This window comes from Lonchura striata, chromosome Z (assembly GCF_046129695.1).
Source record: "Lonchura striata isolate bLonStr1 chromosome Z, bLonStr1.mat, whole genome shotgun sequence".
In the NCBI taxonomy this organism is placed as follows: domain Eukaryota; kingdom Metazoa; phylum Chordata; class Aves; order Passeriformes; family Estrildidae; genus Lonchura; species Lonchura striata.
The window spans coordinates 60,811,648-60,836,062 of NC_134642.1; the positions used below are offsets into that span (position 1 = coordinate 60,811,648).

Sequence of the window (24,415 nt, forward strand, 5' to 3'; positions counted from 1 at the left end):
ATCTCTTGATTTCTAGCTTAGGAAGACAATTTTAACAAATGTGGAATGCTTTCCTGGAACTTGGTGATTGTTTTCCCTTTCTATCCCCTCCTGCTGGAAGCATACAATCTTGTCTTGAAATCACTCACAAAGGAACAAATTGAAGACATTTAGTTCCACCTTTGTCCTGACATTTTCTGTGTTTTTTGGTCCACTAACAGCTTTCTGTTCCAAAGTAGATGTTCCCTCTTCCATCTCAGTAAGCCTGTCGCTTAAATTTGAAGGGCCATTTTTAATCCTGTTAGATATTCTGACATGTACTTCAGCTCTTACAGCAATTTTCCCCTCCATAAATGCCACTAATATTTACATTTCTGTGTCCTTTTTCTGTCTCTGAAGGACTGATGATGAGTACAGCTTCAGGTAATTGCTTTTCCCAGGCATCATAATTTGTTTTTCAACAAAATAACAATTTCCAATTTTTTAAAAAACTATTCAAATTCACTAGGGGAGCTGAAGGAAGGTCAGGGAGCAGGAACAGTGACTTTCATTGGCATTAGTTACCAACATACTCATAACTTCATAACTTACACTTTACAACATTTTAGTTATGTGGGACGGGCTTTCTGAAGGTTAATCACTTTCTTTCATCCAGAATCTAGCTGATGGATTAAAAAAAAAGGCATTATTCATTCCAATGTGAGGACATAAAAGCTGTGTCTGAATAACAGCAGCTGGAAAGAAACAGCAATTTTTTGCTCTGGAAAATAGGAGCTGAGAACACTACTGTCATTTCTCATACCACTAAATCCTGCACAGTGGCAAAAGTAGAAGTTTACTTGTGCTGGCTGGAAGGTTTTGATTTTTAGATCTTTCAATCAATAAAGGTATTTCTAACAGAGTCCAAAACAATCCTGCTTCAGCCCACTCTGCAACAGGTGAGAGGTTCAATGTGAATTTTACTGGACAATGTTCTGGAGGACAAGTTGAAATAATTATTGTGTTCCATTACAAATTTTTAATCTCACACCCAGGGCATTGCCACTGACTTAAAAACTCTCCCCACTGTGTGCTTCTACTCCCATTTACTCATCCTTCAAATGAAACAGCAAATACTGTAACTTGACACCCCATTTACAAAGTGTCCTATAAGGCAGGAGCTGTTCCCACTTACAAAATTATTTTCTTGGACTTGCTTTTTGCAAGGCAAATTGGAAATCCACAACAGAGGTGCTCTGTTGATGTTATACTGTAGGAAGGGTAAATAAAAAAAACTTAATGCTTTTCATGACCTGAGAAACATCTGAGTGTTTTCTAAACTGGCTTCTCTGAGCTTTCCAAGTGTGTAGTATGAGAAAAATGAATCATGTTAATGGGAAAACTTAAAGAAACTTTTGTTTCAAAATTTTAGTTCAGAGTATCCTTTTCTGTTACCTTAACTTTCTTGTAAGCTTTCTGGTATCACTCATTTTTGCCTCCCAGTATCTGCCCCAGGTGAAAGCATTTAGTCTTTTGTATCACTGGCAACTTGCCTGAAGATGCTGCTGCCTTTCCACACTCCCACCTGTTTGAGACCTTTTTCTATGCTCATTCAGCTCGTGGTGCTTACTCCAAATTACCATCACCGAAATGCATCAAATCACAGGGACAGAACGTCACCATCACAGTCGGCAGGCCATGGATACCAAGGGAACCCCAACATCTGTTTTTTCTCGGGGAAGGAATAACATCAGGAGAGGCTTCATCCCTAAGGGCCACCTTCAGGATGACATCCAGCTGCTGCAGAGCATCTCCTGAAGCCTTGCTCTCCACAGGTGCCTAACTCAGAAGACTCGGTCAGGACTGCTGTCTGCCCAGGAGACAATTTACTTCACACGTCCCGTCCGCACCGAAGGAAAGGCTTTGGGTGCGGGGGCCCGTACGGAGGATGCACATGCCGGCTTCCCGAGGAAGGACGCCCGTCGGGGGTGCTCTCCCCTTCGCCCAAGAGGGAAAGGCTGCCCGGGGTGGCGGCAGCAGCCGGCCAAGCAGCGGTGGCCATCAGGTAGGGGCAGCCCCGCCGGGCCCCCGCGCCGGCGCCGCAGCATCCCGCGCCGGGCGGCTCGCGTACTCACGGCTCTGCGGGGCTCCGGCGGCTCCGGGGGAGGACGAGGAGGAGGAGGCGGAGGCCGGGCAGGTGAACCCTCGCGGCAGCTGTCTCCCCGGCCGCTGCTGCTGGAAGCCGCCCGATCTCTCTAGCCACGGCCCTCGGCAGGGCTGGAGCCCCCCGCGCCCGCCGCCAGCGTGGGAGGGCGCGGCGGGGCTGCAGGCGGGGGAGCCGCTCCGGCCGGCTCCGGGGAGCGACGGAGGGAGGGAGCGAGGGAGGGGGCAGGAGGCAGGACAGCTCCCGGCCCCGGCCCGCCCTCCGTCTGCGGGGGGAAGCCGAGCGGCGCCCGCTGTCGGGGTGCTCCGCGCCTCGCTGCCTGGGAAACTTGGGAGGCTCGCCGGGGAGCGCCCGTCCCCTGCCCCGAGGGCCGCTCCGGCCGAGGGAAGCGTCCCCGTGCGCACCAGCTGGATGGCGCGGACCCTGAGACCCGACGACATCAACCCCCGCACGGGGCTTGTGGTGGCTCTGGTCAGCGTCTTTCTGGTGTTCGGCTTCATGTTCACCGTGTCTGGCATCAAGGGAGAGACCCTGGGAGACATCCCGCTGCTGGCTATCGGGCCGGCCATCTGCCTGCCGGGCATTGCCGCCATCGCCCTCACCAGAAAGACTGACGGCTGCACCAAATGTCCCGAGAACATGCGCCCGTGCTGCAAGGAAGTCAAGGATCGGGACGGCATGGAGCTGCTAAGGACCCCCTCGGACCTGGAGTCTGGCAAGGGGAGTTGTGACGAGCTGGCCAGGAAAGCTTACCGCAAGGACAGGAGAGGGCTGAGGGGAGAGGACACCGTGTTCATTTGCACCACCAGCACCACCGCCGCTGCCCCGGCAGAGTGCAAGAGCCTCACCAAAAAGGTGGAGCAGGAGGAGATGCTGAAATACCTGGAGAGCTGTTACCCAGAGATGCCAGAGAATGTGTTCGTGGGAGATGTCTCCACATACAGTGCCTTGGAGAAGAAGAGCTCTTCTCCCAGCAGGGACAGCACTCCTTGCCCTGACATTGAAGACAACATTTTTGTGGCTCCTAAAGATAGTATCATTGTCTGCTCTTACAAGGATAACAGCCCTTATGACAGGTACTGTTGTTACATAAACCCCACCGGAGTCAATTCAGACCAGGAGACCATTGTGTGAAAGATGCATACCTTATATATATGTATGTATACAAAACTGCAACTTCAACTTCTTGATAGGGGATAATATAGCTGCCTGCATGGGACAATCCTGATACTATTTCAATTTAAAGTGGTATGTGACTGATACTCAAACCTTTTGTGCCTGAAGTACGCTTTCTGTAAGTAAACAAGCATGTTTAAAGGTTAAAGAATTCAGTTTTTCATTTTTGGAAAAAAAGAAATTTTATTTTATTTTCTCCCTTTTCCTCCCTTTTGTTTTCCTGCTGCCTGTTGTACCCAAGCCTGTAGGCGCTCTGGCAGAAGGGCAGCAGTGCCTGTCAGCTGGGATCAAGAGCTGAATGAAACTCTGGAGCTGTCTGTAGCAAAGAATTTGGTGCTCTATGGCTGAATAAGTTTTTGAAATACTGTCACTTTATTTTGGGAGGGATTGAGATATGTCAGCATGAGCTCCAATAGCTGCCTGATGTCAGGGAGTGTAGAAATCGTTTGTCTCCCTTCGTCCTGGATGGATTTTATTTTCCTTTGTGTCAAGGAATAGATGTCCTGACCCCATGGGCTCTTCTGAAAGTCTTCTAGGAACCATAAAGGCTCAGGAGAGTTTTCAAAGACTAACCTATCGTCAATAGCATGAACATAGATTTATTAGCTTAATTTTCTACTGGTCTAGAGTTCACTGGAATGTTTCTAACACTTTTGGATTTTAGAGACATACTTGACAAGGAGAATGCAACATGAACATGACACAGTTCTTGCAGACTAGGAGCAGATGTCAGTGAACTCAGGTCTTTAAAATATATTTCAGTACCTCAAAAATCGCTTCAGGAATAGACTTCTGTGAGTTATGTTCTGAGTGAGATCTGACTCTTCTGAAAATGCCATTTTTTTGTGCCTTTTCTAAAATGCCAGATATTTCTGTATCGGGGATGCATGGTGACAGTCCACTCAGGGGTCTCAAAGCCATGCTTTGCTGGGAGAAGTGAACAGAGGACCTGACTGAAAGATGGTTTTTTCACACCTTATGAATACATAGCAAGAAAATGTGAAATGAGTAACTTCATTGAAATTAAGAGCCTACAGTCTACATACTGAAATACAAATCATGGCTGTTCTATCCAACAGCATGTTCCATGCTGTGCATAAACATCTTACCTGACCTCTACAATGTAGGGAACAGAGATGTGGTGTAACACAATGTGCATGCTAAGCAGCTACTCTAAGTGTTCAGGTCTTAGGGTAACAGTTGCTAAAGCATAGAATAATTTGCTAGCATCTCACAAAGCCCCAGTTCCTATATGCAAACTCCCAGAATGCCAGAAAGTTCCTGTGTGATTAAAGTCTTAATAGCTGCTCCTACTTAGATGGTTTTTGTCAACCCTAAGTTGTACCACAAAAATGTATTGAGTTACCAGAGTAGGAAATAAGAAAAACAGCCTGTTTTGTAGCAACCTGAGATGTCGTGTAGAAAATGAAAAGGAATTTTGCACTCAAATAAGGCTTACCCTGTCCATGGAATTGTTTGAAAAATGAATGTAAATTTTATACATATATTTATGTGTGTATTTGTTTGTTTGTTGAGAAACGTCAAACCATAAAGACAACCAGTCTCTGAACGTGTTTCCAGAAGAAGGAAACAATTTTCTGGCTAGCTTGGTGTCTTTCAGACCAAGTAAGATGTTAATTGTTTGGCTAGACTTTGATGGGGTATCTGGATACTACTAGGATAAATTCAAAAAATACTAGGTAGTTAAATTCAGGCGAAAACTCTGAACAGGTGGTTACAGGCAGCTGTGCTGCTCAGGCATGCAGCAACAGTACTGTGGTAATAAATGAACACCTGCACTCTGTGCAACCCAGCTTTTATCCAATGAGCAAAGGGATTCCACAAAAACAGAATCTCTCCCTGACATATTCAACTTCCACATAAAAGCACTCAGTCGTTGTCAGCAGCTTGCCTCCTTCTTAGGCTTAGTCACTGCAGGACCTGATTCTGCAATGTGCAGAGCAAGTCTTTAATGGCACCAGGAAGTCTTATTTCATGACCTGTGAGCCAACAGCTAAAACACTGCTGATGAATGTGATGATGAACAGGGTCTTTTGCTTTCTGCTTCTATGCAGAGCAGGTGAGGGTTCTCACTGCGTGCCTGGGGCGCTCAGCATCCCTGGAGATCAGACCCACCATGAGAAAACAGCCTACTGGGTCCTGCCTGCTGCCTTTGACAGGGTTGTGAGTAATCACTTGCCTTGCATAAGAGAGCAAGGCACCAGCCCACTGGGAACCTAGTTTTGTACAGTTCTGCAAATATATCTATAAGAAGAAATCAAGTTTTTCAATTTTGTCTAGGATTAGAGGTTCTCTATCAAAAGTTACATGGGCATTTTCAAGAAAAGACAGCAAACTCTAATGACAAATGGAATAGTAAATATATAATTTGATATACAGACATGCAGATCTGAGTCATGTGCTTTATTCAATTTTTAGTGTAAAAACAAGAGAATGCTTGTATTCAAGCAAAGTTTAATGGGAGTGAAAACTTCTCACAATATAGCAAGAGGTATAAAAAATGTATTTAAAATTTGATATTTACAGGCAATGTCATCCCTTCATTCATTCAGCTAAATTTCACAATAAAATACAACTTTAAGCAATATTTTTAGGTTACTATACCATAATCCTCTAGATTTCTTACTGAAAGTGTGAGAATTTGAAATTAGAGAAATAAATTAGTACTGCTTCTGAAATCACTTATTTTTCCGTTTTGTTCTCTGATAGTTTAAAAGAGAATGAAATGGAAATTGATGAATTTGGCCATAAAAATTATTATTTTTAAAATTTTAAATGAAAGGGGTTTAGTTTTTTTTGTTTGTTGTGGGGGTTAGATATTAAGGTTTGATTTTTCATTGGTTTTGTTGCTTTGGGGGTTTCATGGTTCTGTTTGTTTGAGATATTTTTTAATAAAGTGACCTTTTTATAGTTTTGCCAGTAGAAATCGAATGCATATTTGATCACAGACATGATGACAGCATTTTCAATTTTTTTTAATGCAGATATCATGCCCATATCAGAGAGCACCTAGGACTTAATTTTCATTCAGCTCGTGTGGACACTAGAACTTGTGATACCAGTGCTGATCTTAGAACAAGCAGGAATAATCACTTTGCTTTTCAGAGGCAGCTTCTAGTCTGAATTTGGCTTCAGGATACCACATCTTGAGGTGTGATTCCGAGGTGTGACCAGAGATGAAAGCTTCTTTCTGTTCTTGCTACATTAAAAAACCTTCTGGTCAGAGTCCCACTTCTCTCCCCAGTGCTCTCTTTCAAACAATGCATGAAGTTGTAGGGGAGCTCAATTTGGGGGATAAATATCTAGGGGCATAAATGTCTTGTGAACCACATATTGCTTAGTCCTAAAGTGGCAGGGTGTATAAAGCATTTAATGGAAAACAGTAATCTGGACATTTAGAGAAGTTTCCTAAAATATATATTCTGGAATAGCATTTATCATACTGCTACAGTGTAGTTTATCTTCTTTTAAGAGACAATGTGATATGCAGATCAATAAAAGGCAATTTTGTGTTGCTTTGTTTAAATTTCTGTTGTCATAAGTAGCATTGTTACAGTCATACAAGCTGATCGCTGCGAAGTCTTTACAAGACAATTTGAAATTTTAATCAGTGTGCACTTTGTCCTCCTGAGTGCAAAACGATAGCTGGTCCTTTTGTACTGGAACTGAATAAGCAAGAGGTGAGTGTGCTCAGAGTGTGTTCCTCTGGACTGTATTGTATTCTTGATCTGCATTCTGTAGAAAAGTCATACTTTTGCAGAGGCAGTTCCTCCCCCTCTGATCCAAACTCTCTGCAGTCCTGGCTCCAGTAATTATTTATTATATTGTAATTACTGGAGTAACAGTTACTGTGACCCCCTCTCACCATATCTGCTGTTACATACCAGAGTTTGTGGAGTGAACTCCTGCGTTTGGCCAGGGTGGTAGAATCTGACACTACATCATCCATCCAATCTAAGCTGTTATGTTGAGACATTCAGTTATGTTGTCAGTTCTTGCAGCACAAGCTTGGGATTTTGCCATGGGTTAGAGATGGATTCCTGTCAGGCCGTCAAGCACTGCCAACCTGATTTTCATGTGTGTGGGGGGACTAACCTATTTACTTGCAGAGCAAAATCAGCACGCAAGACCTTGACTCTCAGCATGTTGTCAGTTAAGTCATGGCACAGGAAACCTGTGAGTCCTGAAAGGTTTCTGTTAATGCCTTGAATATAAATTGTATTAAAACTTATAGAGAAGTTTCCTAATATATAGGCTAGAGGTGTTGTCTTGACACATGACATGGGGCATCAACTGCAAAGCAGCTCATGCTGAGCCCATTTCCACTCTGCAGCCAGTCTGAACATACAATCCCTGCAGGGAGAATTGTCGGTGGGTTTGTTACTTCTCTGGTAACTTTATGTCTCCTTTGTGGACTCCTTTATGTCCATAAACCACAGAGAGAGTGGATTGAGAAGTCACTTCTCATGCACCCTGGCAAACTTTCATAGGTAAGCATTGCCTTTAGTTTAGCAGTCCTATTGGTGCTAGAATTCCAGACCCTCTATTGGTTTTACCAGGCATGGAGATTCAGCTTTCATTAGTTTTTAAATATTTGTGTGTTCTGTGTTCAGAACAGTTGCATGGATTAGCCGTGTTTTGGATACACAGAAATGTTTATGCTGAATGTGTTTATATTTACAAGCTGCACCCTGGATGGGTGTGTGTATGTATGCTATGCATTTGTCTGCAACAGCAGGTAACAAAATGCACAATCATAGCAACATAGTCATTTGAGATCTCCTCAGAGGTGTTTTTCCAACACCATACCCAGCTTTTCTGCTCAAGTCTATTGCTGCAATTTAAAATTCCTTCAGTTCTTTAGGAGAAAAAACTTCTTCTAAGAACAACTCTGTTATGGCTTTTTAAGAACACAGAGTTCTTCCAACAGAGTTAAGATATTCCTTGTCTGTGTTTCAGAATGGCTCCTGTAAATTCCTGGAAATTGAAATCTGAATTTTTCCAGTGCTTTGCATTCAGCATTCCCCCAGACTGTTAGTAAACATCCTGAACCTTTAGTCAATTCTGAAAGATGCATTTCTAGCATTTTTTCACCCTAAACTGTCCTTTTTACCCCTCAGGGAGTGAAAAATGGGTTAAACACTTTGAAAATACCTCTCTGTACTATGTTCTAGTGAGAGTAGAACAGAAGAGGTCTTCATAAATGCAAAAGAGACTAAAAGGAATCACACAAAGTATTTCATTACTTTGTCAGGTTAACTGTGTTGAATTCTGGTCATAAAACCAGTATGTTTAGTGCACTGTTCCATGTGTGCATTGTATCTTTGGTAGCTACCCAGATGGCTTCTCAAGTAGGGACAGAGTGTTTTCCTGCCTGAAGGTATGATACAAGAACTACAGAAAAGAAAAGATTCCCATGTAGTGGGAATCTGATTTTAGGTCTCATCAAAACACTTATTTTCACACCACTGTATTTTAGTATGAAATGCAGTAATAATCAGCAATTGTGCACAATCATGAACATAAGGATGCTCCTATATTGGCTTCATATTTAGCACTCTTAGTAAGAAGTACTTATTTTGTTACTGTTGAAATCCAAGGCAAATTGTGCAAAGGTGTAACATTAAACATTTCATGTGGAGCTTCCAGGTCAAACTTAGTGCTGTATGAAAACTGTTGAATCTAGTCTTTGGAATTTAGTTCCAAAAAGGATCGCATATGTGTTTAAGACATAGTGCAGTGGAAAGATGGTGCACAAATAAAAAGGTGGGGTAGGTTGTTTCCCTGTGTGAACCAGAGGACTGTGGTTACTATGCTGTGGGACATTAAATAACATCATGTAGACTCATGGGTGTTTTTTGGAAGGTTTCAGTCATTAGGGTTCCCACACAAAGGAACTAAACACCCACTCTGTCACATTTCAAACTCTGGTTATTTTATATCTCTACATTCGAAAATGCATTTAAATTGAAAACCAAATTTACATTAGGAGGAAAGGCAATTTTCCCATATTTTATTTGGAAAGAACATTTTATTGCAAAATATTTTATCTTTGAATTCCAATTTAGAATGTATAAAATTGTACAATGCAATGTTTTATACTGTAATAGGGAATAATCGGGAGAGGAATTAGAAGGACAAAGTGCTCATTATCTGAAAAGCAGATGGTGCTCAACTGGAGTACAAGCAGAACAATCTTTCATAGCCTTGTCTTTTTACAGGTTTGAAAGGACACCCCCAGAAAGACACTCTTAAAAAAACCAAAGATTTCTACTTTTGAGGTCAATTCAGATGGAAGGGCTATTAGTAATTTTTAGAGGTCTGAGTAGGTGGAAGAGATGTTCTACAAGCTGGGGAAATCTCATACTAATCAGACATTGATCTTAAAGAGACACTGCATCCTTTGACTCCACAGTCAGGCTTAACACTCATTTTAAAACCCTGCATTGTTTGCAAAGGACATCTGATTTCACTGCCCTTTTATTTAAACAAATTAATTTATTTAATTTGAGTAATTAGCTGTACAAGGAAGCAGATAACTTTTCTGTTTGCAAAAACAAAAAAAAAGAACCTTGGAATTGGGATTCTTCCCTCCCCCCCTCCCCGCCCAATAACAAGCTAAGTAAAATATATTTGCTACCTAATCTAGGGGATAAAGAATAACTTCTTGGTGGCAAAACACAGTCTATTTCCAATGCCCATGGTTTGAATAAAATCTAGGAAGTTTTACACTTGGAAATACATTAATGAATTTTCAGCTTTACTTGTCGTGATTTTTTTAAAATATTGTGATTACTCAATCTGTTCTTCAATATTCAAGTTGAAACAATATAGTGAAGGTTTATCAATCTAATAAAAGACTTTCATAAATCAGTTTTTGTGTTGTGTGATTTTTTTTTAATGTTCCTGCCTGCATTCTCACTGCCAGGTAGATGGAGCTGCAATAAACAATAATCAGAATGCACAATCTTTCCAATAAAATCACCACATCGTGAATAGAGTCTTTGTATCCTCTGTATTATCTTGCATGACTGTAGAAAATGAATGGCCACTCTGTGAAGTGATCTATAAAGCATGTATCATCTTCACTTCGTCAGCTCTATTATTGCAATTGCTTTCCCATTTTCTGGCATGGATAAAATCATCAAGTAAAGGAAGACCACATCACATATTTCTAGTATATAGTGCCATCTTAGAAAAGAATGCTAGATTAGCTGACTAGTGGATTTAAAGCATCTCACAGATGAGCTGTGTGCTAGTTATCATACTTCAGTTTTACAGGCTGGTAAATGCTTTCCTGCATCTGATATGTGGCCGTTGTCATTGGCTACATCTGTCAAAATGCCTGATATTAATCTTAAAGTACTTGTCAACTGACTGAGAACACTTCTGTTTGTGTCTGTAATGTTCACTACATTACTTCTATCTTCCAAAGTCATATCATCACAGTCATCAGACAAACTGACATTCATAAGGACTATTGCTGTCTTCAGCAGAACTTGAATACTACCCAAGGACTTGTCAGTGGTTAAAGCTGTCAATCCAGCAAGCTTCACTCATTTCTATTTACAAGATTTTAAACTCATAAGACACTTTAAAAAAATCTTTTAATTCTTTAGACAACATTAAAATAAAGAAGAAAAGTTAAAACTGAAACACTATGGATAAAGCATATGCTTTCACACCCACATTTGATAAGGATATGCACCTTTTAAATAAAAAAGTAAACAAATGCAAATTCATTAAGATAATAATGTAAAATATTTAATACATCATAAAACACTGTAATAAAGCAGAGAGTTTCACAGTTTCTAGATAGCATTTGGATAAAGGAAATTATTATACTAGAGGATATCTCTGGGCTACTGATAACTGAAAGGTTTATTCTGCTAAAATTACAAAACCAGTAATTGTACTATACCTTCCAATATGAGATTTAGAGAAAGAGAAAATAATTTTTAAGCTTAGAAAAAATGTGAAACTAATTCAAAAGTTTTATTTAAAAAAATTTGGCTGGACTTTACATTTGGATCTCATGTGGCAAAGTCAGGTCTGTCTATGTCCCTCACAGCAATTCACAGACTTCTGAGACTTAATTTCACTTAGAATTATATACATATTTTCTGTATAGTTAAAAAAAAGACTCACATAATTTGGAAGTATTTAACTTTCTACCTCTTTAGGCACTCCTGAAAAATCTATCATTACTGGTGCATTTAGTTCTCACAGAAGCTGAAGAAAGACTGTAGTGTGACACTCCTATCACTATCATGCAGCATATACTTGGAATTAAAAGTCACAGCTATGCTAGCTACATAAAAACATGAACAAGTAGTAAGCTGCTTGGTTAAACTCCACAGATTTAAGCCAGAAATATTGCAAATACATGCATGTTTTCATACTTGTACCTAGGATCAGGGACAGATTGGAGGGTAAGGGAGCAGCATAAACAGGATTAAGTGGTGCTATATCACTCAAAGTCCTTCCTTTTCATCTCCTCCCAATTAGCTTTATCCAGTCTGGTTCACATTATGGTGGAAATGCTTTCACTCTTGATATCCCTAGTCTCTCAGTTTCACTTACTCTAGATTGTTTGTTAACCAGTTGAACTGGAATGGACTAAACTCTTCAAAATAATTAGCCCCAAAAGGTAAGTCTTTAAAGAAAGCCAATGCTCAGAGAATCACGCTCATCCTAAAATTACTCCACTTGTAGTGATGGTTCTCTCTTTACAGGAAATACTGGTTCTGGAATGGCCTTTCCTAAACTGTGTCCTAAATTACACAGTGACTCAGGGGGATGCCTGATTTCACTGACAGACAGCTATCCAGCAATAGTAGGTTCACTGCCACTTTAGTCAGAGCAAAAACATCAGCTAATGTTAAGAGCTGTTTTTCAGAGAAATCCCAGAGCAGCCAAAGACAAGAGCAGCTGTAGTGAATTTTACCCTGATTAGCAACAGCATACAATGTCTTGCATTTCTCTACCAAGATTTTCTGCAACAAGATGGCAAGTGTCATTAGGAATTGGCTGTAGGGAAACACATGAGACTTTCTTCTTAATTCTTCTTTCTATGCCCCAGACAATGGAGATTAAATGGAAGTAGGAGTAGAAATTCTTGTTTCAATTTGTATCCACTATAATTTCTCTGCTCTATTTTTCATCCTCCTCTTTAATGAATCTTACTTCCTCACACAACGTACACCTAATTTTTCCCTTTCACAGCACAAAACCTACCATGCCCACAGGGTTTATGATACCACTAAACAGCAGCACTATACTGTTTCCTTTCCTGTGGGAGCACCTCACAGGCTGGAATGTCCAACCAGCTGGTTTTGAGGTGATGGTGGCTGCTGGCTGAGCATTTCCTATCAAAACCACACCAAGAAGTAATACCGGGAGCTACTTTTTGCTCTGGTAGCTGGTGGGCCATTTCTGTGTGTTATTCCTTAAGATGAGTTTTTTTATTTTATTTTTTAATTTTTTTATTTTCAGTGCCACTCCTGGGAGAAACACCTGTAAATAAAGCCTGAGCTAACACATTCACAAGGCCAAAGGGGTGTATTATCTCCTTTCTAATTTTCTAATTCAGCAGGATGACCTGACAGACTGAAAGCAGAAGGGATACTAGAGTTAATGAGGTACTAGGAAGCAGGACTTCAGAGAAGATCACTGGGAAGGACACCTGGTAGTGGACTATATGAAACTCTGTTGGCATCTTGAGTCACAGAAGTGCTGGTGACCGCCTTCGGTGTGACAGAAACTTTCTTACCTTCAAGCCAGTATGTGACCATGTCTCCTTTTCCCTAAGAAAGAATATTAGTCCTGGGGTTATAATACCATCGTCATTTATAAAATAATTTTCTTACTACAGCTCAAAACAAGTCTCAAAAGGAGAAATATGTGCCTGTCAGCCACTTTACATGGAGGAAAAATGAGGCATAAAACCTTTCCTTAAAAGATAATAGCAGGACTATCAATTAAAAAAAAAAATCTTTGAAGTCCCATCCAAAACTGGGTCCACAAGTAGGTTAATTTTCTTGTGGAACTCGCATGATGATTTGTGATGTATCTGAAGAACCTTTTTTGATTTCAAGCAGTCGTGACAGTGAATGTGCCATACAGGACTTCCAAGCTTGACGGAGTCCTTCTTCATCTCTGACTTACCAGGTTTGTCCCATGAACAAGTCCATGGAACTGGTCCTGGCTTAAAATCTGAACATGCTCTCTTTGGATACAGGAATTAGTGTAACCAAAGCATTGTGAGATATAGAGGACTTGAAGATATAGGGGACTGCACGGGTTAAAAATCAAGGAGTACTTTCACACTCTCCTCTCAGAAAAGCTGAGTGTAAATGTTACATACACACCTTGACTTGTAAGTTCCCACGGCATACTAACACATACTCTCCAATCTGCTCCAACAGCTGGTATGCACTTGAACTGCACTGTATTTTAAGAGCTGGAAAGAAAGACAAAGACCATATTAGCAAACAATTTATACATCTAAGACAGATTAATCTCCCAGGGGTGTCAAAAATTTCAAGACTCATTAATAAACTCTGCCTTAGTTTTTTTTTCTTTTTTCAAGTCTTTGCTTCCATTCCTTGTTATTAGTTATCCAAATATTTGCACACAAGCTCCAGTATCCTGGCCTGTATGTGAGAGCATCTCAGGATAAATATAGGGCTGTCAACAAGCACTACTTCACATTCTGCACCTAATATTTTGTACTCTGCACAGGTGTCTATCTGTGCTACGGATGAGCATCCTTTTTGTCTGGTGAAGAAAACCACACACAGTTCTACCTCCTGGTCAATAAAGAGACAATGCTTTCTTAGCACATTTAATTTTCAGCAAAGTCTAACCATTAAATAAACAGCTGCCCTTGCAATGACTCCAAACCTGAAAATTAAGACATCTGGAAGAGATAATGTTAACATAACTCCACAATCTTTTTAGTATTGTGATTTTTTCTTAGTTGAAAATTTTATCTTCATGTAAACCATGTAAACCTCACTTGTCTTACCTTTTGCAAATGATAGAGGAGGGATAGAGAAGGAGAGATAGAAGAAGTTCTACTTCTGCTGGAAAGCAAAATTCTGCCAAAATTTAAAACCATTTTAAAAAGGTTTTTTCACCTGTAACATTCTGTGACACAGACCCAATCATTATGCTTCTTTGTTTAAAAAACATCCCAGTTGATAGTAGGACTGGCTAAGATTGTCTAACTGGTTTTTGTTATGTCAGAAAATGACAGTTTTATAATGTCCACTTTTATTTGTTTAAATGTTTTTTTTAGAGTCTCAGAACACTGCCTGTATATCAGGAGATATATGTTTCAGATAGATACATATCTCAGAATTATTATATTTCATTTTGTCATCTTTCATGAAAACAAGACACTAGCACTCAAATTCCAGGTGATAGCATTTTTAGTGTGCATTGCTGGTAATTAATCTATTTTAAAACAATCATTTTATGGTTGAAACTTGATAATATAATCTAATTTGAGGTCCTCAGATGTATGTGGCCAGAAAAAGAGGGAGAGAAAATAAATGCTTGATAGATAAAGGCTCTGTCTTTATTTCTATGTCTACAGTGCTGATGCACCATCTGAGAAAGAGACTGGCATACAGAACAAAAGATAACCTGTGAATGATGGAAGCAGATTTTGAAGGTATTAGTTTTAAAGGAGTTCAGATAAGACAACACAAGGAGCATTAAAGGAGTTATCATGGAGACTGACGAAAGAAAATTAAGTTTTATGTGTTCCATCCAGGTTATCATTTACTTTGGAAAGATAAAAATGGTGAGGAGCAATGGGTGCTAGTGTTTCTCAAATCCTTTCAAAATCTTCAAATACATCTGGGTGGCAGTAACAAATAGAAACAGTGAACATAACCACTTGCCTCTCATTTTGTTTCATTCCAAACTTTTTTTACTGTAGAGAACTTCAAAGCCACAAAACTCCCTTTCTGAGACTTTAGAAATGAGAGGATCTGATTACAAAAGCAGTTGCAGAGATTAGCACCCTAATAATTTGTCCCTAGGCAGACTGGACCCAGAAATCAAGAACCACTTTACAGATTCAGAGTCATTTGAATAGGCCAGGACTCAAAACTCAGCCTAACATTTTTTAAGAACTAATTCAGGGATGATTAAAACCCAACCTGCAGTTTGCTCCTTATTACCTTCACTGGTAGATTCCATCCTGGAAGCTGTGTTTACAGTATCTCCAAATAAACAGTATCGTGGCATTTTGGTTCCAACAACTCCAGCTACAACTGCCCCTGTTAAGAAATGGAAAGCAAGACATTTTGTGTTTATAAATCACATAATCAGTCATACAGCCTTGTGGTTGCTACCTACACTATCTTAAATCTAATTTGTTAGCCAGATAAAGACTGAGTGTCAGTATTGTCTTGACATGGGTTACAAATCTGTCTTACAAGTGATTTAAAACACAGAAGATATGATTTCTCGGTAAGACAATATAAGGCCTGATTAGTTGGGATGCTGGGCTGCACAGGACATATCAAACTCTGGCTGTCTGTAAACATGGAAATGCAATCATACATCAGATTAAATCAGGGAGCTAGGAGTCCGAGAGTGCAGGCTAGATCAGATTGTCAAGAAACAACTCACTGTTTTAAGAACAGCTGATAAGTAACAGATACAGAGTGGCAGCTCTAACTCACATCAGCAAAGGCACAGGGGTTGTGGGATGTTTCCAATGTTGTATTCAAAACTGAGGTACCATGTATCCAATAAATAATTCTGTTGGGATGACCTCTATGTTGTGTTCCACTGCATATCAAAAAATTAACTTTATTTTTAATGGAGAGGAAATGGCCATTACAGATGCATTTGTAAGGCCAGAGGAAGACATCTTTTGCAACTTTCTCAACATACCTGAATGTATTCCTGCTCTTATCTTCAGGAGGGTATTAGGCTTGTGTGGGATCTTAAAACTCTTGCAGACATCCAGAAGATCTATAGCCATGCTTGCAATCTCACCAGCATGAAGAATCCCATTCTCCTTGGGTACTCCTGACACCACCATATCTTAACACAACAATGCAACTGTGTTAACATTTGGCACTACACATAGATTTACTGAAGTATGCTGCCTACAATAAAGAAAAAAATATTAAAAAAGGAAGAAGCTCTATTCTTTCATATCCCAAGGCACAGTTGTGCCTGCTGAGCAAAGAAAACCAGAAACAAATGAATGCTAGGGCAATGGCTCATGGATAGAATTACCCTAGGTACAAAAAATGTTCTATTTCCTTCTTATTTTTGCACGAGATTTATTCCCTCCAATCATTTCTTTTTTCATCCTCCCCTGAGAGTGCTGAGAAGTGCTTAAAGTGGGACAGGCAGTGCAAATGTGGCTGAATCAGTGCTTTCTGTCATTGGGCAGATATTATAAAAAAAGATAATGACTTCAACTAGGCATTCTTCTATGCTTCCTGCACTATGCTTTAAAAACTGATGATGGGATTTTGGGGTCCTAGAGTGCTGAGCTGGACAACCACGACTGTGAGAATGATAAACTCATTGTTAGATTTCTGAAAATGCTTTCTGAATGGTCATGGAAATCTGGAAAGGTCCCAGTCTGTAGGAAGCTGGCAAATATGCCTGCTTTCAAGAAGGGCAGAAGAATTTCTTCTGCCAATTCTTTCAAGAATTTCAATAATAGCAAGAGGGATGACCTTGCAATCTACAGGCCTGTCACTTTCACTTCAGTGCCCTGCAGAATTTTGAAGAATAATTTTCTGAGGTAACGAAAAATACCTGAAGGACAGCATAGTCATTGGTCCTAGCCAGCATGGCTTCATGAGCAGAAAGCCCTGATTGTTAAATTTGATTTTCTTTTATGACACCCATCCAGGTGATCAAGGGAAGCCAGTTGATGTAATCTTTTTGGATTTCAGTAAAGTTTTTTATACTGCTTCTCCCAGAATCCTTCTGCACAAACTGTCCAGCTCGTGGCTGAATAAACAAATTATGTGGTGGGTGAGCAGCTGGCTCAGGGGTCAGGCACAAAGGGTTACAGTGAATGGGGGGATATCAGACTGCTGACCTGTCAATGGGGGTTCCACAGGGCTCCATCCTCAGCCCGGTGCTCTTTGTCTTCATAAATGGCTTGGACTCAGGACTGGAAGGGATATTAAGTCTGCCAATGTTACTAAATTGCCTCACAAGCAGAAAGGCCCTACTAAGAGACCTTGAAAAATTAGAGGACTGGGCAATCACTAACTTCATGTTTAAGGAGAAAAGGTATTAGATTCTGCTTCTGGGATGGGGCAAACCTGGATGTACAGACAGACTGGGAAAGGAGAGGCTGGAAAGCAGAAATGAGTGCAGGAAAGGGATCTGGGGGTCTTGGTTGAAGTTGAACATGAGCCAGCAGTGCCCTAGGGGCACAGCACCACTAGCCATGCAAGGAGGGGATTGTCCTGCTCTGCTCTGCTCTTGCCTCAAGTGCTGGGGGCAGTTTTGGGTGCCACAACACAAAAAAGATATTGAGCTGTTAGAGAGTGGCTCGAGGAGGGTCACAAGGATGGTGAAGGGTCTGGAGGTGAAGCTGTGTGAGGAGTGGCTGAGGTCACTTGGTTTCTTCAGCCTGGAGAAGAGACTGAGGAGAGACCTCACTGCAGATACAGCTTCTTGTGAGGGTAAGAGGAGGGGCAGCACTGATCTTTCCTTTCTGGTGACAGTGACAGGACCCAAGGGAATGGCTTGAAGCAGTATCAGGGTTGTGTTTAGCTTGGATACCAGGAAAAGGTTTTTCACCCAGAGAGTGGTTGGGCACTGGAAGAGGCTCCCCAGGAAAGTGGTCACAGCACCAACCTAACAGAGTTCAAGAAGTATTTGGACAATGTTCTCAGGCACACAGTGTGACTCTTGAGGATGGTCTTGTAGAGGGCCAGGAGTTGGACCTATGATTTTTGTGGATCCCTTCCAACCAGGGCAAGAAACCAGTTGGTTTGGGATCTATGGGGTACATTTGTTCAGGAATTTTATGCTCAAGAATGTGTTCAGCAGTTCCACAGTGGGCATTTTTGTTCCCTCTCTTATAGGAATTCTGTCTGTCTCATTCAAAAGCTCTGTTAGAGTTCCTTAGGTTTTACAGAACCCAGCTATAATCATAGTCTATCCCCAGCAGATTGCCATGGTAGGAAATATAAAGCCATTTTCCTATAAAAGAAAAAAGGCAAAAGAGAAGAAGCAGTCAAGCCCCTACAATGTATTAGGAGAAAGAAGATTGTTACGGTCTTTGCAAAAAAAGACAGATAATAAAGTTAAGGTTAGGACATGTATGATCCCATGTAGAAGATAAATGTTTTAGTTGTGTTCCCATGATACACAAGTTGCCAACTGGAATTAATCTGCTGCCAGACCTCACTAGTCATAGGAACCAAATAAACAGAAGCGCTATTTTAATTCATTAATTTGTCCCATTCACAACACTTATCAACCATACAAATGCTTAAATGTATGCAGGAGAATGTTCCTAAAGTTTGCTAGGGCTCTGCTAGAACTCATCTCCTAATTGTTTTATTTGGTCTTCCGAGTGGCAAGAAGCTTTCCAAATCTCATTCAGCTGTTCTTCCTTGTCATCAGAGAGTCTCTGTCTTGATGGCCCAGTCCCCATCATGGTCCACGGCTCACAGTACTTACAAGCATCTCCTATTGTCTCCACCTTATAGACATCATAGTTATCTATGATTTCATCAAAAGTGGTATAAAGCTTGTTCAAGAGATCTACCACTTGGTATGGTGTGCTGCTGCTGGACAGCTCAGTGAAGCCGACAATGTCACTGTTAAAACACAACAGAAAGAGCATAATAATCCACTGTCCTAATCATTGCTGATTAATAATCTTAAAATACTGTAAAAATTTCTCAATATAATTACATCAACCTTCTCTTTTCAATAATTCTTTCTCTAAGATTGTTATTAGATAGTTTTGTCTTAATTTATTTAAATTTACAAAAGACTCCTTCCATTTAAAAGGACAGACTGATCAAAGTCTTTTGCCTTAGCAATGCAGTAAAACATTTTTACAGGTAGACTTTATTCTGTAACAGACTAGAGAGTCTTTAGTTTTGGGTTATGTATAAATTAAAAAAAGAACTTGATATTAGTTCTTTTATGACAAGTGAAGGTATGTCATTTGTATGTTGCTTCCTGCATGCATAAAAATTAGAACAGTAAATCCATGTGGACTCTAAGGATAGACAGATTTTCTTTATACAGGTTAAATAGTAGATTCTTTACTTAGACTTATCTTATGAAACATAGGTTCATGCATATGTAACACATGTAAAGCAATATGCTGCTGTTCGTTAGAGCTCCGCAGTAATGTAATTTTTAATTTAAGTAATTCTAATGACAAATAGGGAGGTGCGAGAATTTTGAAAGACACTATTTTGTAGAGCCACCTATTACAATAGGTGGCTGTGTAGATAGAAATTCTGTACTCGGTTAGGAGCTTCACCTCCACTGGAAGACTAGGAGTTTCTTCTGTAAGAGACAGTTCTAGTCCTATCTTTCATATTTTATTTACCTGAAGAAGATGGTGGCACTTGAGTAACTTTGAGCTTGTGCCTGTTTTCCCTGCCTGAGATCATCTGCTACTTGTTTTGGCAACATACCTGTTGTAGAAAGTAGAGCATTGTAATCTTCTTATGTGGATAAAAGAACACATTAAACATAACATGCTGGTTTTAGTACACAAAAAATGCTCATAAATGCAAAATATTATGAGGGTGAAAACACACTTTGGCATCAAAATCTTCTATGCTGTAATGTGAGAATTCACAATAAATCTCACTGATAACACACCCAGATTTTTCACGTGGCCCTTAACTTTTAGGCCAAACAAACCAGTATCTATATACATTTCAAGGAAGAGTAAGGCTAGATTCTAATGGTGTGATCTGGGATTTTACTAACTCTTTCTTTGTGAACTCTTTGTGAATGCTTTCTACTTGTGTTATTTGTTTACTATTTCTTCCCTATTTTTTTTTTTTTTAATTGTATTTGTTCCCCCTATCTTGGACTTTCACATCCCTTTGTGTTTTGCTTTCTTATATGCTACTCCCATCTCTTTATGCCTTTTCTTTTCTTACAGAATTCTGGAATATACACTGCCATCAAAAGCAACCAACTACAATTCTACAACATTTATAACTATGTAAAAGGCCTGGCACAAGGAGGCAAAGTCAAAGCACGATGGATTTTGGCCCAAAGCTCTTAGATGAGTGTACTGACTTCTGGGGGGAAATACAGAAAGTAGCTAAATAGCTTCCCAGCTTTGCAAGTTTATTCATTCTTTGCCAGCTACCTATTAAATAATCATCTAAGAGAGGGTTCTTTTTTGTAGTTAGACAGCTGAAATAAAAATTTTATTGAGAAGAATATACAATATTTTTTTATTTATAACTTACTATACAACAGACGATCAGTCTTCTGTTTCTCATGCATTAAATCCTGGGTTCTCTCAGAAACCAGTATCTCCAGATGTTTGTTATATTTCTCCATCTAAATAACAGAGAATTTTGTAAAATTTTTCAAAAATTCATATTTTTACTGAAACAGATGCCTAGCTGGATAGGATTTAAATATTTGAACTATTCTGCTTTGAAAACATTCAGAGATAAAAAAAGGGCACAGGTCTAAGATACCTAATGCTTTTTTACAAAATCCAAAGGTCACTTTTCTTCTCAAGGAAATTTATGAATTCAGACTTGAGGTTGTTGCTTACACACAAGACAGCAGAAGGCAATTTCAAGCTTTTCAAATTTCATGCAAATTTGAGGGGCCAAACACAATGCAGAGAGAAACTTACAGATAGACTCTTAACAAAACAAAAAGTATCTAAGTCCCAAACTTTTATCAAAAACTCACAATGCTTTCATAAACTATCTTGCTATCCTAGTCTATGCTTTGCTTTTTGCATCCCTCCTCTGTGTGAGGCAATGGTCTGTGGAGGCAGGAATCTTCTTTCTCTGCTGATGGGCTTGAGATATGCTGCTCAAAATGATTTACAAACATTTGTAGCATGCAGGAATTCTATATCCCTTGTACTATACTTAGCCACAGGGAAGAGGGAATATAGTTTTCAAGCAACATTTGACAGACCAAAAAAAAAAAAGTTTTCAGCCCCAAAGAAGTTGAAAAAGTTAAAAAATTGAATGAGGAGAAAATTTGGTTTTAAGCAGAACTGCAGCTAGTCTCCCCAACAGAACTGAACAAATAACTGTGGATTTTTTTTCCAAACAAGGTGTATAATATTTTAAAAAAAGCCCTGAAGGATAGAGGTGAAAGTTATTGAAAGTGAGCAGATTGGATTGGATCAAAAAGCTAAATTTACCAGAGTCATCATCATGTCAACAGGGCTAACAGGATTCATCTTGTACAACATTTTCTTGACTTGCTCAAAGGTAGGCCTTTGGGATGGGTTATTTTTTCTGCACCTCTCAATTAACTGCAGAAGGGAAAGAGAGTAGAAAAGCAAACAGCCTTTTATTATTCTAAGCAGAAGCAGTATTTTAAGTTAATATTTTTTTTTTCTTGGATCCAACTGCCTGTGTGAAGCTCTATCTGCAGCTGGTGAAGTGTCAAAGCTATACTGAAGCCTCTGGAGTTCTACAGGCTTTTGCTGAATGAAGGATATTAGTTCATGAAAATGTTGCTGTGGGAAATCATGAATAAGATATACACGTTCCTTCTGCTGAACACTGCTTAAGCTCTTGTGCTGTAAGAGAGTGTTATGCTGTTGGAGCCACATGCAGTTTTCAGAGGACTTGTCTGTACACAAATTTCACAAAATATTAAGAACTGGAGTACCCCTTAAGAATGTCAACTTCTGATTTAAAAACAGTGCTGCTAAGGAGAAGTTTTTTACATTTATGTTGCTACAAACCAGCAAAGGTGAATTATATTGCACTTAACCTGAAATGAGGATGACCCCATCTTGTTCTGATTTACTTAAACTGGAAGGGGGTGTACTTTACTAAGGCTACTGAAGAGAAAGACTTAGTGCATAAGAAACAAACCAAACTCATAATTTGCCTGACACAGAATTCATTATGTGAAAGACCCCCATCAGTAAGCTAGATATTACTACCATAAAATACGTATGGAATTCAACACATTATAATAAAATGAAATTGCACGAAAATCAATGATTAAATATTAAAATAATAATCTATTACACTGGAAGCTGGAGGGGATAACTGAATATTTCATTGTCACAATGACAGGTTTTTTATTAAGGATATTAATTATTTTAATTTTGCCTTTTTTCAAGTGTACTTCTTGATTTCTGGGTTATTTATATTTATTAAAGGTAATATTGCTATAAAACTTCTGTGACATTGTCAATTCACTTCAATAAATGATTTTTGTACACAATATTGTACTTCATTCACAATTTGTACTTTACAATAGTATTTTACTCACCTCTATATAATCTGTGGGACATGGGCAAGAATTCTCAGCCTTTCCTGAAATTAATTCTGCCAAAGATGGGCACCAAGAATATTCAGATGAATGCACATCATCTTTCTAGCAAAAAAGAGGATTAAACAATGTTGAAATAAGTGTTATGGTTTTCATGCCAGCCACTGAAAATATATTACTATTATCATCATCACTTTTGTAACATCTTCCCTATCACTTCTAAGTCAGCTTTTTCACATAAGAGCACAAGGGAAAAGAAAGGATATAAATATATATATATAACCCAGTATAAAATGGGTCACCTTTTTTAAAAGCTTTTTCATGGCTGACAGGCTTTAATCTTAGTGTTCATATGACATAAACAACTTTTGAAACAAACAAATTCCAGGCAAGATATTGGTAAACTTTTAAGTGACCACAAAGACTATATTAGTCTATTATCACAAACTGTGAGAACTGGAAAAACAGTAGTTTCAAATCTTTATTGTTACAACTCTTGTTAAGCAAATTCTTTCAGAGAGAACATGGTTATATATCCAGACCATCTGTTTTCAATTTCAAGGTGCATTCTTTTTGTGTTTGCCATTTAGCAGTGATCAAAAGACACCCACAAAACAGGTATTTTCCTTATGGAGAGCAAGTAATTTGCTTTTCTAGGTTATTCTTTTTACTGCAAGATTCCATTTAAAGGGCCTTAAATGACAGGAAAAGGAAGAACTAGGAGAAAAAGAAAGATATTAATACATACATTCTCCCTGAATCCACCTAGCCATTAAGCCTCACAAAACGAATCAAAAACCAGTTTTGGAGCTACACTATTTTTATCATATATTCTTCAGAGCTCTGAAATGGAAAACTGGTAGACCTATGAGTAAAACCTGTTTGCATGTTCCATGGGAACTGAACTGGCATCCATAAAGTCATTAGGAAAATGCGTGCTTATCAAGTAACTCGAAGGTGCAGTAACTCAAAGTTGGGTTTGTCTTCAGCAGAAACAGAATCAAAGTTGTCATGCAAATTTTACAGATAGTTCATCTTTACTTACTGCCAGAGAGTTACTTCTTGTTGCAATTTCTAGTAAAATGATAGCATAACTGCAAAATAAAAATGAAGAAAAATCTTAATGCAATAACAGTCAATTGAGTGAGTGATTTCTTCTTTTCATGATTTCTTATTCTCTCTCATTTTGTGACTGAAATCCCAGTATCTTAAAAGAAAGGATGACAATGGTGCTGCTACTTGTTACTACTTTGTGTTTTCAGGGATTTGTTACTGAATGTTTCATTGCATTTGCCTCTCATGGCTATAGGTCCCAGAGATGTTTGAGTTTGGTGGACAGCAAAGCAATTTTTTTCTATAAAAATTAATGTAATCCAGAGGTGATATGTGCAGATTTATGTACGTGATTCCTACCAGTTAAACATAGGGGTCTGATTTTTGCTCCAGTCAAGGGTTAGGAGCAGGTGCACCAGAAGCGCCAGTGGAAAGAGTGTTTTTTTTTAGCCACTGAAAAGACTGCTGTTCCAGAAAATCTCCATAAAGTCTATGATGACACAGTGTGTCCAGAGGAGATATTTTATAGTAAGCATTTCTGCTTCTTTCTTCTGAATTATATTT

General features: G+C 39.3%; 2 protein-coding genes across 2 annotated transcripts in view; one reads left to right on the plus strand and one right to left on the minus strand.

Moving 5' to 3' along the window:
* The first annotated feature begins 2,407 nt into the window (after positions 1-2,407).
* Positions 2,408-3,785, plus strand: TMEM215 (transmembrane protein 215). The gene has a single exon (XM_021525051.3). It carries the CDS (start codon positions 2,534-2,536, stop codon positions 3,254-3,256), a length of 723 nt encoding a protein of 240 aa, XP_021380726.1. The 5' UTR covers positions 2,408-2,533; the 3' UTR covers positions 3,257-3,785.
* Positions 3,786-12,978: 9,193 nt separating this feature from the next.
* Positions 12,979-24,415, minus strand: part of LOC110467768 (atrial natriuretic peptide receptor 1) — a 34,165-nt gene continuing 22,728 nt past the window's right edge. The window contains exons 14-23 of the mRNA XM_077790406.1: positions 23,858-23,892; positions 22,799-22,899; positions 21,708-21,821; positions 20,782-20,875; positions 19,899-19,986; positions 19,010-19,149; positions 16,235-16,387; positions 15,514-15,612; positions 13,690-13,781; positions 12,979-13,125 (exon numbers count right to left, since the gene is read on the minus strand). Of these exons, the coding sequence (XP_077646532.1) occupies positions 12,979-13,125; positions 13,690-13,781; positions 15,514-15,612; positions 16,235-16,387; positions 19,010-19,149; positions 19,899-19,986; positions 20,782-20,875; positions 21,708-21,821; positions 22,799-22,899; positions 23,858-23,892 (1,063 nt within the window). The remainder of the gene's footprint in view (positions 13,126-13,689; positions 13,782-15,513; positions 15,613-16,234; positions 16,388-19,009; positions 19,150-19,898; positions 19,987-20,781; positions 20,876-21,707; positions 21,822-22,798; positions 22,900-23,857; positions 23,893-24,415) is intronic.